The sequence below is a fragment of the Thermobia domestica genome, chromosome 11 (genome assembly GCF_964235325.1).
Source record: "Thermobia domestica chromosome 11, izTheDome1.hap1.1, whole genome shotgun sequence".
NCBI classification, from domain to species: domain Eukaryota; kingdom Metazoa; phylum Arthropoda; class Insecta; order Zygentoma; family Lepismatidae; genus Thermobia; species Thermobia domestica.
In genome coordinates, this window is record NC_137464.1 from 83286202 (window position 1) to 83305860 (window position 19659).

The 19659-nt window shown below is 39.0% G+C and overlaps 1 protein-coding gene across 6 annotated transcripts in view; it reads right to left on the minus strand.

Annotated features, from left to right (window-relative positions):
• LOC145664234 (L-asparaginase) overlaps positions 1-19659 on the minus strand; it is a 156667-nt gene that overhangs the window by 90072 nt on the left and 46936 nt on the right. Inside the window, exon 1 of one of the 6 annotated variants that reach the window (XM_081730708.1) lies at positions 3502-3712. The exons of 3 other annotated variants lie outside the window; for them this stretch is intronic. In XM_081730708.1, coding sequence (XP_081586834.1) covers positions 3502-3631 — 130 coding nt within the window. In that variant the 5' untranslated portion in view covers positions 3632-3712. Of the gene's footprint in view, positions 1-1857; positions 1913-3501; positions 3713-19659 lie in introns of those variants that run through there. 2 more of the 6 variants (XM_081730713.1, XM_081730709.1) reach the window with 2 other exon arrangements.

Sequence of the window (19659 nt, forward strand, 5' to 3'; positions counted from 1 at the left end):
TAGAAAGTTTTCTTCGGGCGCCCATGGCGGAAGGATATCAATATTTTCTTTTATCTCAGTTTAGAGGAAATTTGATTGATTGATTGATTTTGAGTTTTACGTCCCGTTCAGCAGCGAGGCTATATGAGACGTGGACCTACTGATTAACGTGGAATCCAAACCACATGAGCTCCCGCCGGGAATCGAACTCGGGTCTCCCGTAGAGGAAATTTGAACACATAATACTTATGAGAACCCAGTAGCCTAAATACTTTTCCTATCTTTAAGAAGACAATTAAAAAGTACCGTAGTTGAGACATAGCATTATAATTTTACTACAACATTTCATCAATGGCGCAGACACAGTCGTTTCTGCAAAATGTATCTAACTTTTCTGTCAAAAACTGTAAATTGTGAGTTGCGCTGACGTTTGAACCTATATGAAATGTGCCCTGACGCTTTTGTGTTTGGACACTTACACAGCCATTGCTGCTATGTTTCAATGTCAGAAGATACGTTTATTTTGGTTTGGTGGAATTGTTTGCATCCAATCGGGGAATAGTGTGTCTTCGGTCAGAAAATTTGTTGTTACGAAACTGATAACACTGTGTTACAGTTCATATTAGTATCATTGGAATAATAATAATAACAATGTAATTATATAGTAATACTAAGTTTACCCACTATAACAATGATAGAACCGGTTGTCAAATGGTTTTGAATGTCACTATTAGTTATGTCCGATTAGGTGGCTTTATTGGGGGGCATAGAAGTCCATTCTCACATTGTTAATATGGTTTTCCAAACATAAGTTTATTATCTGTTAAATAAAAAGTAGTTCCTCAACTGCAGTATGGATCTAGGGCAATTCTAAACATTTCTAGGGCATTTCTGTGTCTCCAATGATAACCGAACGCGGATCCACGTGTATAAAGGAACAACGTATCATCTATCAAGTAATTCCACACTTATCTCAGTAGCGAGAACTTCTGGGAGGAAGAGAAGGGGAACATAACTATTGAATGTCTCAATATTGCATACTTAAACCAATTGCTCCGAGGTTGGGAGATACACAATGATTTATCTGTAAGAAGGGACACTACAGAATCTACCGCCACCCCTACAGCTTTCCCTTCCCTGGGACTTGGGGAAATCGTCAAGTGATATCTCTGCCATTTGTTTTAAGGGATACGTGCTACCGTTTACACATAAAAAAAACTCATTCTTTCCCCACCATCCTCCTCTGTCTTCGACAAATTAGCTACAAAATATTTCCTTCATTTGAAAACATATCTTCGTACCCGCTAACCATACTTTGATTAAAATTGGCAATTATATGGCCTAGGGTAATGATATTTGAGAAGTACCTTTCACGCAGGTACCTAAACCTGGGGTCTCTATACCGACACTCAAATAAATAAATAAAAAGATTTGGGGGGAATAGTTTGGACAATGTCCTGATTTCCTCCTGAATTCATGAATCCGTCACACATGCGTATAGAATCATTAGAAAGATTGCTTAGTAGAGAATAGAATCATGTATGAACCATGACCATAAGATAGTTAGGGTGCATGCAGGAGCTTCCTACGTAATTTTTTAAATTTAGTTTTTGACACATGTAAATGGTATCATTCGAAAAGTTGCTACATTCTAAAGACGATGACTTATGAACAGTGCATATAAGATGGAGCTGTGGTGACTCAGTAGTGAAAATAAAACTTACAGAATGCTCATTTTTTGTGGGGAGGTTCTGGTTCTATCCCTGGCTACACGAACTTGTGGTAGACAATATCGTGTCTATGCAGGGAAGCATTTAATATTTTTTGCCCCCACTCCTCAAAATCAATAAGTACTGCATGGTTGATTTGATTACTCACCAATATGCTAAAAAGGTTTCCTTAGCTCCTTCTCTTGCACGAAGGTCTCGATCATATCATCGTCATCTACGTTTATCAAAATATCACCTTTGGCACAAATAAGAAAAGTCCTGTAAACGTACCTCAGATAAAGGACAAAAATGTGTTTTGATTCATCGATTAACTCTCTGCTAAAATGTTGAATACAATAAATTTCCGAAATTTCCATGCAGAAAAATTTGGCCCAAGAAAAGTTTACCGCCCCGGGCCATGTGTATATACGGACCTATGTCCACGGATTTTCTCGGGGTTCTCCTGTTTCTTACCACATTTTCGTATATCAACTATTTGATACTCATACTTTGGGCTAAAAGTTATATCCGAAGACGCAAAACTACGAAATCATTTTCAGATAGGGACATTCGGTCGAAAAAAATGTAAAAGCCAGTCGAAAAAGTCAAGCCAGTCATCCTGAGTGAGGTTGTATTGCGTTTTCCTCACTCACACCAGACAAATGCTGGAATGGTACCTAACATAGATCCCAGGCCACTTCCTTCCTTCCCTTTTCCAGGATAGTGTGATCGCCGAGAGACGTTATCCCTCATACGTGATGGGGTAACATGGCCAAAGATGTCGAAAGCTCAGAAATCTAATCCTAATAATTTACATTTTGTTATCTTACGACACTGCTCCAGAGTATAAATTATTGATTTCACGCTAAATAATATGTCATTGGGGTGCACAAAATTTTCTACGTTTATTCATTTCGTTTCTAATTTATGGATAAGTTCCAATAATAATCGTTTTTCTTTTCTTCCTTTCTTTCTTTTTGTATTCTCGGTAGACTTCCTCTCTCCTCCTAAACTATATTCAAAATTTTTCTTTTTTCTGCTAGTTTATTCCACGTTTAGAGTAAATGATAGAAAACGTACTAAAACTATTTTCTGGGACTTCTGTTAGGCTTTAATTGTCCGGAAAAATTTATATTTATGGATTATAAATCAAAATCACCTTACTTATTCCCAAGCTAGTTACCGATATTGATTAAATTCGAAGGACTCCCGATAATAGTGACCAACACGTCGACCGCCAAATCATGAGAGGAGCCCGCGATGGTCAGTGTTATACTGTCTGTTCTGTTTCTATCAATGTTACTGTTTTATGATTCACTCTAGTGGGATAGTGGACAGATAATTAGACTGTCAATGATTTCTGCAATGAAAAGTAGCCCCAAAACTTAAAAAGATTGGCCACCTATGCATAATCAAACAACTCTTGGTTTTGTAAGGGTTTTCTTAAAAACCAGCTTGAAATGGTTTTCATAAAACATAAAGTGAATATGCTGTTTTCCAGTACAGAAAACTATTTAATTCAGGCTCAACTTAAGAAAAAATCATTTAGAGTCAGCACTGTGCGAAATCAATTAAGGGAACTCTAGAATATTAACAATACTTTATCCTCACGTCTTTAATTCAAAGTAAAATTTATACCTTCCAATGGCAGAGAATCAATCATCTGTAAAGGCGGAATTACTGGCTTCGGAATTTCACAATTCCCATATAGGCCTATATTAGCGGGAACTGAAGTAGCATAAGTTGACTTGCGAAAAACATACTTTCACTACCATTCATTAAATTTAGATTTAGTTTCATACTTCAAACTTACCTCCTTTGCCATTCCGCCTCATCCCAATTGTCCCCCCAGTAAAGAGAACAAACACTCGAGATTCCTTTGCTGGATCAAAGAGATTGTCTTCGGCATACAGCTGGAAGACTTTGTCAGATTTAGAGCACATTTCACTACAACGAGGGAATAGCAACAAATAACAAATACCAGCCCCCAGACTCGTTTTCTTTCCCAGGTGGATTTCAGTTTGTGAAAGCCGCGAGAACCGGCGAGGACTGACGTGAATATGAAATGTGTCTCTTTGTGCCATCTGTTGGAGATGTAGTTAAGTGTTTTTCTCCCTTCCTTTTTCTGTCCATTGAAATCGCTACACCAATGTCACTGTTACGAAGTATGCCCAAGTTCTCTTCCTTAAAAATCAAGGTAATAGAATAATTTATGTGCTATTCAATTTGAATATACATAACGACAGCATAATTTTTCAAACCAAGATGTAATTTAAAACAGCTTGAATATTGGGAGAATTTCAATAATAAACCCATGAGTTGCATGTAGAAAAGTAAGAACAAATCGGTTTTCGTGGTTTCAGAAATCACAATGCCCTACATATGGGGTACCTAAATTTTAATTTCGATTTAGAGTAATGCAGAAAAGGCTCGTTACATCGAACTGGGAGGAATGGATGAGCCAACTGCGTGTAGGTCTACTTTTCTGGGAAACAGTAAGTATATTTTCTTTTATTCTCTAGTTAGGCCTATTGTTTATGATGTTACGCAAAATAATTGGGCGAAATTCAGCCAACTTTAAGATTACATTTTAGAGTAATTTCTGTGTTTTTGTTAAAACAGATTTCATGAACCAATATGTGTAATTTCTTTTGAAAGGTTAAGAAAATTACTGTTGGTAGGGACTGAAATTGCTAAAGAGAAAGGTGACGTAAATGTAAAAAGGTGAAAAAGTTAAACTCGCTTCTTCAACACACAGCATCAATAGTGATAGTAAAACTCAATTTTGTAAAGAAGAAATCAATCACATAATTCTAGCATTAAATTTTCATTGTGCGTTAATTAGGAAGAAAGTAAAATTAAAACTGATATATAGAAACGTGCTAGAATATTTAACTCTAGCTCCAAAATGTCTGTTGAGCAATACACGGGACGAAAATAAAATCAAAGTTAAATTTGATTACGAATAAATTAAAACATTTAATTCAGCCTCAAATGTCTTTCAGGTTCATTGAGAAGAAAACAAAATGTTTTGAGTTCTTTATACTGTCATTCAGTGGCATAGGGAAGGGTTGGGTCCAGGAGAACCGCCTTTCCCCAAAGGGTTCCAACAATGTACTTTGGTACTTTGATGGTCGTAATTTTTTCTCAGAAGAGATAGCAATTGCCTTTCATGTACTCTATTTGAAAACAATATATGTCACTAAATAGTTCCTAGACAAGCTGTGTTTGCCAACGTCGTCTTTATTCTTTAAAAATGTTTGCGTTTTGGGGAGTATGAAAATCGAGTTTTCCTGAAATCCCTGCTGTTCAAAGGGAAGGAAGGAAAGAGAGTGAGGGCCTATATGCATATGGTGACCTTGAACTTATTGTTCTACTGTTTGACATAACAATGATCAAAGTTTTCACGTGTTTTCTTTGACCCAAACCAAAGTGTGCAGACTGAGCCAGGCAATACTCAAAAGAATTAATTCCTTTCTTACCATAAAAGATTTTTTTTAAAAAATACTTTAGTTGAAGGGTTAAGAGGGAACGGACATGTTTGAACCCAAGAAACCATTGATCTCGATAAAAAAAAAAAAAAGTGACCTGTCATCGTCTATTTTCAATCATTCACCGCCGATCCCAGTAGGATTAACTACAAGAAACTTCGGTTTAATACCATTCACTTCTAGCCGTAATTGACATTAAAGAAAGCGGCGATCAATGGATAACTGTAACTGCTTAGCAGCTAATTTAGTTTTCTTAACTTACAAGAAGGAAACCTATGTGACTATGTCACAGTTATCTCTGCTGTTTGATCAATTAGAGCAATTAAAGCAATTCGTTGAATTAGACGTGTTTAGAGTGTCAAAATAAGAACTTACTTTGCAATTGCAAAATGTCGGAAAACGTTTTACAGTAGTAGTTAAAGTAGAAAAAAGACAATTGAATTAATTTCGGTGAGGAAAATATGCAATAACCCCCCCCCCCCGAAAAAGCAACGGAGAAAAATCTAAACAAGATATTAATTCAGAGAAAGACTTGAAAAACGCAGTAGAAAACTGGCTAGAACAAAAAAAAATAAAATAAAACAGTAGTGGTAGTTAATTTTGGCGAAGAAAATGTCCAGAGAGAGCAATCGAGAAATGGACAGTTACACCTGAAATATTGGTGAATACGTGGCGAGAAGTGGAATATCGTCTCGACGTGTGCAGGGCCACAAATGGATCCCACGTTGAAGACTACCAACATTAAACAAAACTTGAAGGAATTCTCTTTCATGATATGTACTCATTGGTGTAAGTTTTCATTCATTTCCCAATTAAATTTATGCTTATATATGCACCAACACTAAGCCCTCCCCCCCAAAAAAAAATCCTGGCTACGCTACTGCTGTCATTCTCCTAACAGTATGAATGGTTAGTTTCATACTGCCTGTGTATATCAATGTTATATGATTCATTCTAGTGCAGTGTTTTACAACCTAATTCCTATCATGACCCCCATTTTATCACATCCTCTTGCCAGTGACCCCCCCTTATAATTTTTGGTTTGTAATAAGCTTGTGTGGGATTTTGAATATATCTATTGCGGAGATCTCATGATATCCAGACCCGTAGATAGCCAAAAACTGTAGGGGGCCCGATCCAACCATATTATAGTTCATTTGCAAGCCCACCATGAACATTTTAGGGGAGTCAGTAAAACTTTAGGGGGCGGCCCCCCTAGACCTCTCATGGATACAAGCTTGATGGTATCCATCTATTTCTATAATAGTAGAATCATTTCTTGTATATAATGGATACAGTAATTTTCCTAAAAACGAATGGATTAAAATCAAATTTGGTCAGTTCATTCATATTACAAAGAGGCCGTTTGAAAATTTTAAAACTTTACAAGTCCCTTAATTTTAGATCATAGGATAGAAAACCTATAGTGATTTCTAATTTTGGTTAAAAAGATTTGGACATTTGCTTAAAAAAAATATTGAGTATTTTAAATTACTTGATAATGCGCGTCACGAAGATTGAACCGGACATTGCCGCATTGGTGAAATCACAGCACTGTCAGGTATCTCATTAGCAGGGGTGTCATTTCAGACTTCGCTCAAGGGGCCCAAGAGCACCACCGACATAAGACTTTCACATTTTGTACTATTATATTAGTAGATAATCAATTAAAGTATATGTCCTGCTCATTAGTTTTCAATTTTAATTGTATAAAGTGTCCCATTCGTTAGAGGCTCTGGAAAAGTATTATAAAAATCTTAATAAAAGTTCCCTCCACCTGTATACACAGCTCAACATGGCGCTGCATGTTCGTGAATGTTGCAGCCAGAGTGACTGCCTGGATTTCACGGTGATTGTCCTCACGTAACTCGTTGATTGTCCGCGGTTTGTTCTTGTACACATTACCTTTAGGGTGACCCTACAGAAAAAAGTTAGACGTAAAGTCATGTGACCTTGGGGGTCATGATTGCACCGCAGCCATACTTGCTTTAAAAGTGTGGCATGTTGCTCCTTCTTGCTGGTACCAGCTAAGTGTCAGTTCCTCGTCATCCAACTGGTTCAGAAATTCATGGAATACCTGGTACACTTCACCAGTGATAGTAGTGTCAAAAAAAAAAAAAAAAAAGGCCTGATGCACTGCTGTGCTAATGCACAGAACACGCTATCTTCTGTGATGAAAGGTTCCTTCACAACTGCATACTGGTTGTCACTACTCCATAAACGTATGTTTTGTGAGTTCACATTTCCTGACATGTCTTAAAGGAACCATTTATCTAATACAGTTTCACAAGAAATACTTGCTCTTCCACAGAATATCAATACACGAACAGTAAGCCAGGCTACACTGAAATACAAAACACAGCCCGGCTCCAGTTTGGCCCGGTGGATTATCCGTCCATGCCTGTTTCAAGTATATCAAACTGGACCAGGCCCTTACCGGGGCGAACTGGGCCGGGCACATTCCGAGTCGAACACAAATACCATAGGGCCGAATCGGGCACATGTATTTCAGGGTCTGGACACTGTAAAAGACGGATCGGAAACTAATACTGTCAGCCTGTGTTAATCGTAATGTGCTTGGGAAACTGACTCTTTATTCAAGACTGTAAAGTACTGTACTACTACTACTACTACCATTATCATTACCACTGCTGCTGCTGCTACTACTACTTCTACTACTAATTCTACTATTACTACTACGACCACTGTTAATACTAGGGTACTACTACACACTGTAAAGAAAAAATAGCGACACTTGCTCGGATATGGTTTTCACAAGATACATTAACCAAAATGATTTTTTACATGAATTCCTGGTAACGTTAGAATGCATATTCTCAATGAGCAGTTCATTCTTAATACTTGTGGCACAGTTTTAGGTTAATGTGATGAATATAATGAATTTATATGCATATATAAGTATCCATGTGTGTTTCGAACCAGATCGTTTGTAGGAAGAGTTATACATAAAAGTAAAAGAGATCAACAGGAATAGCACAAAATAAAAAATGGAGTTTCTTAAGGGTAAGATATATTGCGTACGAACATCGGGAGGTACAATAGAGCAAACTAGTGTTTTTTATTTCCAGCCTGGACCTTCTGCAATGCAGCGAATCATCGAGACTGCTTGGTAACAAGGCTATTGCAAAATGAAACCTCGATTTTATGGAATCACACCCGGATTATCTGTTCCGTGAGTTATATTCTATTCAAGATAGTTGTCTTTTCAGCTTTCTGCTCATATTGACTCGCAGATTTTCAATTGGATTCATGACAGGTGAGTTTGGAGGCCACACAAGTCTCTGAATACTCATAGTCTTGAACCACGTATTAACGATTTTCACTCGGTGACATAAAGCATTATCGTCCTGGAAAACGAAATAGTCCATATTGCTTCAGAAAAGTAACTTTGAGCTGTAAGAACTATACGTACCAGCGTTTGAAGATAGTTTCGTGTATCAACTGACCCTTCACATATATCCATCCTTCTGACACCTTTAACGGTGGACCAAGCCCATACCATCATACAGTAACTGAATTTTTGCCTCTCTGAAACATAATCCTTTTCAAGTTCCTCGCTCGTTCGTATCCACAACTTCACACCACCATCGTTTCCCACTATTTTAAATTTCATCTCAGTGTCGAAAATCACGTACTTCCAGTTGTCGTAAGTCCAAGTTGCATATCGGCTCCCACACCTACGTGTTGATACCCTCAGTGATTTTGTCAGCTTCGTCTTCTTACGTGGTTTCTTCTTTGTAATATCCTCTTCATACAGTCACGACAATACAGCTGTACGAGTAATTGCACTTTCCAGGTCATCTCGAATTAGAGAAGCGAGTTGTCGGGAACTCATTCCTTCATTGTGCAGTGTTATTGATTTTATTTGGCCATCTCCTCTGGGTGATGCTTTATTTTCTGTATCACATTGTTGACGAAGGGACGACTGTTATGCTGATTTTGCTTGTGAATTGCTCTTCCTACCGTCGAGTGGTGGATTTTGAGTATTCCACCCATCTCCCTTAGAGATTTACCTTAGTTGAGCAAACCAAGAATTATGCCTTGTTCACATGGCGACAAGTGACATTTCTTACCCATCTTATTTCTTTACAGTCAATATATATCAACAATATCACACAAAAACAACGCTGCATGACAACAATACTGGCACATGACACTGTCAAAACAATGAGAAACCAAAGAATACTCACAAAATACTATTTACCTGGCCTACACATCACAAATCCAATGCAAAATTCTCACTACAATAACTTGCGAGGCGTTCTCACTGCCATCTGGCAAGAATATTACTGATGCATAAACAATTGGCAAGCGCCATTGTACACCACAAGTTTCACAGATAACGCAAATGAACTATCCCACTCTTCGTTTCCTTCTATTTCATTTCTAGCGGGCTTCAACTATGGCTCTCTGTGTAAGTTACCTTTAGAGTGCAGGTGTCGCTATTTTTTCTTTACAGAGTGTAGGCCACGACTACTGTTAATATTACAACTGCTAGGACTTCGTGCCAGTGTTGACATGTCTCGTGGTACAGAATTTACCTTGTAAATACAGACAAAATCGGAAAACTGTTAGTTATTATGGCCGGTTTGAATAGCATGTGAACTGATGCTTGATCTACGAGGGGCAACGGTGGCTCAGTAGGTAAAGCACTCACATCTGGTGCTAGGGGTCGTCGGATCGATCCATGCTCGTGCTATGTGAGTTTTGTGGTAGACAAACACAGTATGCATTGTGGTTTACGGGGTGGCCCCGTTTCTTCCCACTGTTTTCATTCCAACAATTCATAACATCATTATCCATACGGCCTGAGCCGTACTTACCTAAAGAACGTATTATGAAGTTAAGTTCTTGACCTACTAAGTAGAATTTGGTACGCTACCATTAGACCAAGGGGACCGAAACCGTGAATTGGCGTGTTCATAAGATCAGCGCAATTTGTAGTAATGTTCAATTAGCAAAGCAGGTACCAAATGGTATTACATGCTCCTGTATTGTTTATAGTATGATGCTATAAATATGATAAAATATAATGATCAAGTAAATCACCAAGACGCCAGAGTCGATTACGTGTTCCTGGAACGGTTGTAACACAATGGCAAATATAACAAGAAAGTAAAAGAGCTCTATGGAGGAATGTAAGGAAGTAAATCAAACAAAATCAACACATGACATTGTTGAACGAAATATACTTTAATCGTCCCCTGAGGGATAAATGTATAAATAGCAGCTACCGGAACTGCCTCTTAACCTCACATATAGTATAATAGAAGTGATAGTTGATAGTAGGGTCAATCCATGCTAAGTGATCGAGAAAAAAGAAAAATTGCCGCTCGACCTTTAAAAAAAAATAATTTTTTCATGAATGTTTATCCTATATCAGGGTACTTCAAAACCAGAATTAATTATTTTTTTACAACATCCTATGGCGACGCAGCGGCTGCCGCTATTTTGAGTTTTTCTCGATTTTAGGCATTTACGTTGTTTTGAATATCTCAGCATGTATTTGTTCTACCAAATTGAAAACTGCTGGACGTCTCCAACTAGTGCAGAGCTAAAACTTTCATCTCTTAACATTTTTGTCTAAAACCACTTCCAGGGGGTGAAATCAGGACCTACAGGAGCAACAGTTTTGGACATTGAAGACAAGACTGTAAAGTACTGTACTAAAGACATGTTTGGGAAGAGGAAACAACTGTCGTAGAGGTCTGAATTTGTGTGTGCATGTAGTCTGGAATTATAAGTTAATACACAAAAATTTACACACCTGTAGCTGCTCCCAAAGGCCTGAAAAAAAATCGTAAAGTTGGGGAATTGGCCAATTCGACATGTTTCACTGTCCAATATCTCCAATGGGCCTGGATAAAAATAATTTGAAATTTTAGGAATAGTTGGTCCTTTAGTATACCATAACACACCACAAAGCGCGTTGTGTGTTTTTGAGCAGAAGGGGGTCAAAGTATTAAGTAATGACGTCATACTCTAGTAGGAGTTTTGTTCACAAATTCAACTGGAAATTTGTTGTTGTGAAGTAAAATAAAGTAGGATGAATGGTTAGTCCAGTCAAGGAGGCTCTTGAGCTAGTTTCAGCAGCCGCTATCAGCAGAAAGCGAGACAAGTCAAAATACACACTTGACAAAAAGTCTGTAAGTACTCATGTTTGCTATATCAATGATATTCAATCCTGTTTATTCTCGTTTTAACTGTCAACTCATGCAGGAGACTGTTGTCTTCCGTTTGATCTACATTCCCAAGTCAGTGAACACTGTGCAGAATGAAAGTAAAAATCTTCTATAAATTCACTAATTTCTTTCCTTAAGGATTAATCAAGGCAATCTAAGCTCTTATCTTCTTTGTGCTATTCTAGTATCCGCCGGATGTTGACGACCTGCGAATCCACAGATTTCAACATGATGAGTTTTGTGTTCCATCTTAGCTCAGTGTCTTGGTTAACAATGTGTTAGCAGCTGAGTTACCAATCAGACATTTTGAGATATGTAACTACGTTTTTAAAATAATCAAAAAGGTCTTTTACTGATGGCAGCTCATCTCGAAGGAAATTGTATTGAAAACCATTACGCAACATAGTAGTAATAGTAGAAATAGTATCAGTGAGTATTTTTCATGGTAGTTTAGTAGTAGTAGTATTACTACCAGTAGTAGTAGTATTAATAGGGTGATGGCACTTGGTATTGTTTATTGAACTACTTCCAATTTCGGTTCCGACTTTTGTTCCAACTCCGATTCCAGTACCAGTTCCGGTTCCGACTTTTGTTCCAACTCCGATTCCAGTACCAGTTCCGGTTCCGACTTTTGTTCCAATTCCGGTTCCAGTACCAGTTCCGGTTCCGATTAGACAACAGAGGACCAGACTACGCAACACCTAGGAACATAGCAGAAAGGCTGTAGCCTTTTATGACAACTTTTTAAGACTATGGCCTATTGTAGAAATTACACACGAAACGCTACGGCACAGCAGCAACCCCTAGAGAAGGCTATAAACTCCTATTGAACATCGCAGAAATTACACAGACTACAACGGCTATGGTATATTTCGCAACTCCCATAAGAGGGCTATGAATTCCTACTGAACATAGTCCAGTCTAGAAAGGCTATGACATTGCGGTGGTGTTTTTTTCAATCGTTATAAAAGACTATGATCTATTTTTCATTCCCTAAATAACATACAATGTATCCCGTATTACTCTTTTTTTGGTGTGAAAAAAAAAAGAATATGGCACACTAAATTACCACAGTAGAGCAGACTAAAAAATAACAGCATTATAAGTTTGGTTATTTATCTCTCTCACACACATATTCACAAATACATGGTTTGCGGTGCACTTGGTGGCATATGTGCAGTTCAAATTCTGGTTCCAATTACCGTACACACTTCCACACGTGGTTGGGAGTGCGGGGTTTTATTCCCACTTTTTCATTATAACCGTCTTAATTATCAATTTGGCATAATCGTGGGACGTAAAGCTTAAAAATTACATTTCGGCTCTCTCACACACATGGGTTTTGGAGCACTTAGTGGCGTATGTTCAGTTTTAATTCCAACTCCGGTTCCAGTTCCGATTGAACACAGTAGGAGCAGCAGACTACGAATATATTTAACATAGCAAAGTTATAAAAGACTATTACCAAAGGCTACTAGCACTGCTTTTTTTTTAACCTTATGTAACACACCAGAGCAAATAAAAGAAAATGACTTATTTTTAATTCTCTATATAAGAAATATTATGACCAACCTTTGAATCCCTATATAACATAGCAAAAATTTCAACCTTTCAAACCATTACCTGTAGAGAGTTTTATAAGGCTACGGCATATTTTCGCAATTTCTATTTAACATAGCAGAAATTAAAAAAGATAGTTCCGGTTCCAATTTAGTAGAGGAGGCTGTACTCTTTTTCGGTTTTTACGGCCGTTATTTAACATAGCACAAATTACATAGGGTTTTCCTCAGTACTAGGTTCATTTTGATATGTAGAGTAGCTGTCTCGCAGTACCAGTTTTTAGTTTAAAATAATATTACTTTTTCTCAATTTTTCAAAAACCACGTATATGAGTCATATCATTTTATTGAGCTCTATGAAATTGATTAATTGGTGTACCCAGGACCAATCCATATAACCGCAAATAAATGGAAATTATGAGTGTCCTCTGATGGCGCGTGCAGGATAAGACAGTACACAATCTTAAAAATCTACAACACAACACAAATTGCGGTTCTCCTCCTCCTGTTGTGGCAGTAGCGGTGCCGGAAAAGCCGCCTCTATCCGGAAAAACCTACACAACGTGTTTTTTTTTAAATTGTAGTTTTCCTGTCGTGACGAAAGCAGTGCCAGAAAAATTTCCTCTAGCTGGAAAATTTTGCTGCCACAGCTATGTAATTTGTGCTATGTCAAATAGCGGTCGTAGAAACCGAAAACGAGTATATCCTCCTCTACTAAATTGGAACCGGAACTATCTTTTTTAATTTCTGTTATGTTAAATAGGAATTGCGAAAATATGCCGTAGCCTTACAAAAATCTCTACATGTAACGGGTTGAAAGGTTGTAATTTTTGCTATGTTACATAGGGGTTCAAAGGTTTAAAAAATCCATTCTCTTTTATTAGCTCTGCTATGTTATATAGGTAAAAAAAAAAAGCAGTGCTAGTAGCTTTTGGTAATAGTCTTTTATAATGTTTGCTATGTTAAATATATTGGTAGTCTACTGCCGCTGCTGCTTCTACTATGCTCAATAGGAACCGGAACTTGAACCGGAGTTGGAATTGGAACTGCACATACGCCACTAAGTGCTCCTGAAACCATGTGTATGTGTGTGTGTGTGTGTGAACCGAAGTTATCTTTTAAGCTTTATGATCCATCGTTATACCGAATAGCTAATTAAGACGGTAATGTAAAAGTAGGAATGAAACCCACACACGCCCACAAGCGAGCGGAGGTGTGTAATTGGAAACGGAATTTGAACTGCGCATACGCCACCAAGTGCTCCGTAAATCATGTGTGTGTGTGTGTGTGTGTGTGTGTGTGTCGAAATTCAATTTTTAAGTTTTCCGTCCGATGATTATGCCTAATAGGCTAAATAAGAATGGAATAGTGAAGAAGTGGGAATAAAACCCACGCACACGCGAGATGAGGTGTGTAATTGGAACCGGAACTGGCACTGGAACCGGGGTCGGAATAGGAACCGGAATCGAAGTTGGAAGTAAACCACTGAGCTACCGCTTCCCCGGACTTACGGTGTTCTTGTTATTTAATTACTTCTCCACTATGCTAAATAAGGATGCCATTGTCTTGTGTTATTTAAAACATGCTATTGGCTTTTTTCATACTAAAACAAGTGATCGTAAAAGAGTGAACAAGTAATACGGGTAGACATTGTAATATGTACTATGTTCCTTAGGGAATGAAAAATAAAGTCATAGTCTTTGATAACGGTTGAAAAAAGCCGCCGCCAATGTCATACTCATTCTGCTATGTTCATAGCCTTCTAGAATAAATAGGAGTTGCGTAGTCTGCTGCTGGTATGCTGCTGTTTTCAATGCTTGTGCGTAATTGGAACCGGAACTGGTACTGGAACGGGAACTGAACATATGCCACTAAGTGTCTCGTAAACCATCTGTATGTGGGAGAGAGAGAGAGAGAGAGAGAGAGAGCTGAGATGCAATTTTTAAGTTTTACGTTCCACAGTTTGGCCGAATAGGCTAAATGAAACGGTAATTATGAAAAAGTGGGAATGAAACCCACGCACACGATGTTTATTCACCACATGTGAGCTAAGGTGTGTAATTGGAACCGGAACTGTACACATGCTACTAAGTGCTCCGTAAACCATGTGTATCTGTGTGTGCGTGAGAGAGCCGAAGTTCAATTCTTAAGCTTTTCGTCCCACGATTGTGCCGAATAGCCAATTAAGACGGTAATAATGAAAAAGTAGGAATGAAACCTATGCACACTCACATGTGAACTGAGGTGTGTAATTCGAACCGGAATTTGAACTGCACATATGCCACATATGATATGCTCCGCAAATCATCTGTGCGCGTGTTGTGTGTGTGAGAGAGAGTAAGCTGAAATACAATTTTTAAGTTTTATGTACCAAGGTTATACCAGATAGGCTAAAGAACATGGTAATAATGAAAAAGTGGGAGAAAACCCACGCACGCGTGAGCTGAGAGCGAACTATTGAGCTACCGTGGCCCTCTTTCGTATTGATTTTTAATTTCTGCTTCACTATGTTAAATAAGCTCTATTCCATAGTTGTTTTTCAAACCGAAAACGAGTAATACGTGTAGACATTGTAATATGTACTATGTCATAGCCTTTCATAATGGTTGAAAAATGTGCTCGTAAAAGAATACAAAAACGCCGCCTCGAATGCCATACTCATTCTTATATGTTGTAGCTCCCTTCTAGGGGTTCCGTAGTCTGTTGCTGCTGCTGTATTCAATCGGAACCCGAAGTGGCACTGGAACAGGAATTGGAATTGTAATTTTCTGCGTATGCGTGCAATTTTTACTAAATTGGAACTTTAATTTTACTGCGCATGCTCCTCTTAGTGGAATTAGTCCCAGAAGCCACAGTCCTATTAGCGACAGGAACTGTTATCTGTCCTATGAGCGACCGATTCATTTACATTGCGATGATGGAAGATGATATGATTCCATCTCGTAAAGTATGTTTGTCTCTGGCGTTATTAGCGCCCGAACAACTTTCGTATGAAATATGTACGTGCCAATGATACTGTTCGTCAACTATACTTTTCCTCTACTGTGAGTGCAAATAAAACTTATTTTAATTTTGAGTTAGATTTGACATAAAACATATGAAATAACTTAACGAGACAACAGGGATATTTCCATGAAAAGTATATTCCTATGTAATTATTGAAAATCCAGTTCTAATATCCCCTTTCCTCAAAAGCTGTTTTCTGTACTTAATTTGATTCAAATCTAATTACTCACTAAGCCAAGTAATATATTTTATTTTGAAAAACTTAAACGTGTAACAGTTTCGCAGTGAATAAAATAAAAAAAAAAAAATGTCAATGACAAAAGACAGCTTTTGAGATCCCTTACATCTGATTGGCTATTCTCAACCAATCCCACCAATTACAATGCAGTTCACTCTAAACAATGCAAAAGGTAAACAAACTCTCTAAACTACCTTCTTCCCTATTGTAAGCTACTAAAACTAATTGCTTAATTTGCCTTCCTCCCTTGTTTTGGCTTATACATAAAAGCTTGTCGTGTAGCAATCTGAAATAGTACCTTATAACTAGACGAACTGTTAAGTCCTGCGAGAGATTTGTAACTTGTGTAATAATTTCTTCGAATACACCATGTTTTCAGATTTCTTTGATATCCTCAAGTGGTGAACACCCTCTTTCCATGGGCGCTCGATGGGAAGGCAGGGGTTGCCCTCCTGACTCACAAAAATGTATACGTAATATAGCAAACCACATATATTAAATATCAGATATACCAGACGTGATACAGCAACCACGGAGATGCCCTTCCCTAGAAAATTTTCTTCGGGCGTCTCTACCTCTTTCTGATTTCTTTCTTATGCCATAAACATATTGAATCTAAACTTATCCTCCGTATAATATTAACATGAAATTTTTAATTATATTAGAATTATAGACAAAGGCGGAGCTCTCCAACTAAGTATTTAGTTAGTTTTCCCCTTGATATAGTCAATGTATTCATATAAATTAATTCAAAAATATAATATTAGGAAAAACGTATAAAAGATTGTTAATGTAATGAGAGCATTCTCACGTATTAAATTCAGGTAGAGCGAAATTTTTCATGGTGCATTTTGTTAGGTTCTAAATCACATTAGCATGAAAGAAGTTAAAGAAGAGAGAACCTTATCTTCTTCCATTATCTCAGTATGAACGAATCGATGACTCATAGAGCAGGTAACAGATCGAATCGGTCGCTCATAGGACAGTTAACAGTTCCTGTCGCTAATAGGACTGTCGCATGTGGGAAGACACCCTCTTAGTGCACCGTAAACCATGTGTTTCTGTATGTATGTGTGTGTGACTTGAATAATTAAAGTCTCTGCTCTACTGTGATAAATGTGTGTGCCATAGTCATTTTTTAGCATCAAAAAAGAGTAATACGGGTAGACATTGTATGTTATTTAGGGAATGAAAAATAGGTCATAGTCTTTTATAACAGTTGAAAAAACACCACCGCTAATGTCATAGCCTTTCTAGACTGGACTATGTTCAATAGGAGTTCATAGCCCTCTTTTGGGGGTTGCGAAATATGCCATAGCCTTTGTAGTGCGTGTACTTTCTGCTATGTTCAATAGGAGTTCATAGCCCTCTCTAGGGGTTGCTGCTATGCCGTAGCCTTCCTTGTTTAATTTCTACAATAGGTCATAGTGTTTTATAACAGTTAAAAAAAAGTGGTCAGTTTTTAAATATTTGAACAATGATCCACATAAGTTGTTCTTATATCTCCTTTTTTTATCAGATTTTTTTCTTTTGGTACTTCCTGATTCATATTTTCTACGGACATCCCGAGCACGCGAAGTTATGTTTCTAAGCTAATTACACACAATAAACCAAAATATCTACGAACTTTCAGGCTTCACGCGACACGCCAATTAAAAAAATCCAAACCGAAACACTTTGGCCTTTTTTTAAACCAACAATTAAAGCAAAAGTTTTTGTTGTAATAAGAATTCACATCGCTATTGCCTACCTTTAGATCAGAGAAAAGATAATTATACGCCACTAAAGAACACAGCATTTGCAAATTTTCTCTTCGCACGTAAGTTTCGTTCGTTCGTTGTTCTTGACTGGTTTTGTGTTTCAAGTTACGAGCGTTGGCTCTTGCCTTGCATTTGGAGTGTTCCTCAGGCTTTTGTTTTCTCCGTATTTGTGGTTCTGAGGGTGCGACTGTCGCAGGCCCTTCTTGGCGTCTTTATAGGTTAGTAGGGCCCTACGGTGGTCTTGGCATTCTGAAGGTTGCTCGTCGGAGGAGGATCGTTCAGATGGCGGCGATGTCGTCGTTGACATGGTTGCGCACGGTTGCCCAGAATCTGGCTGAAAGTTGTTCTCTCACTTCCTGGAGAAATGGAAGTTCCAAGTCTTCATGGATTTGTGCGGTTGTTGTGTCAATTCCGTGCCGAGTGATTGCTCTTGCCGCCTTGTTTTGGACGACTTGTAGTTGTCTGTGATGAGAAGGTGCAGCATGCTCCCAGGCCGGGTGTGCGTATAGTAGGAGTGGTCGTACGCAGGTCGCGTAAACGTTCGTTCTTGCTTCGTGTGTGAAACTGGGGCTTAGCGGGATTGCCATCAGTGCTCCAAGTCTTCTGGTTGCCTTGGTTGCGGTGACTGACAGGTGGCGTCGGAAGGTCAGTCGGTGGTCCAGGATGACGCCGAGGTATTTAGCTTCGTTCGTGACTTGCAGGATGTTGCCGTGCATCATCAGGTTGTAGGCTCTCGCCCTGTGCGCCCAAGTGAAGTCGACCAGTGTGGTTTTCGTTGGATTAACTTTGATCTTCCACTTCTGTGTCCACTCTTCAAGTTTCGTGATGTGGCGTTGCATTGCCCTCTCGACGTATCTGACGTTGCGATTCTGCGCGAAGACCGCTGTGTCGTCCGAGTAGGTAGCGAGGAAGGTGCCATGATCTGTCGGTATGTCAGCCGTGAAGAGTGAATACAGGAGTGGAGAAAGGCAAGATCCCTGTGGTACTCCTGCTTGGATCGGTCTGCTATCCGTGAGTTGCCCTTTTTGGAAAACCTTGAAGCGGCGATTGTGGAGGTAGCTCTGGATAAGTTTCACCTGATATTGAGGGAGTCCCGCCTGGAGAAGTTTGTGGACAAGTTCATCATGCCACACCCTGTCGAAAGCTTTCTCGATGTCCAGAAAGAGGCCCAGGGTGTGGCCGCCTTCATTACACTGTAGTGTGATCTTGTCCACTACTCGGACCAGCTGGTGGGTGGTACTGTGGCCCGGCCTCAATCCGAACTGATGTTTCGGGATGAGGTTGTTCTGCTCGACGTGGTTCAACATTCTTCTGTGGATGACTCTTTCCACTATCTTCCCCAGGTGGGAGAGGAGACTGATTGGCCTGTAGTTCTTCGGCTCCGTCCTGTGTCCCGTGGCCTTGGGAATCATGATGACTCGAGCTTCCTTCCAGGCGGGAAGTGGCCAGTTCTCAAGATCCCGTTGGTGATTCGTGTCAGGAGTACCACAGCCTTTCTTGGTGCACGTTTCAGGGCGAGCGATGGTATGGCGTCAGGGCCTGCTGCCTTGCTGCTGTGAAGCCGTTTGATGATGTTGGTCAGTTCCCTCGGTGTCGTGAGGGCTGCTGGCGGAAACTCGTACTCCTGTTGGAGGGTTCGGAGGCTTTCCTGCACCGCTGCTTCTGTGGGGAGGTCAGGAGGAATGGTGTTCAGCCGGAACGTTTCTTCCAGGTG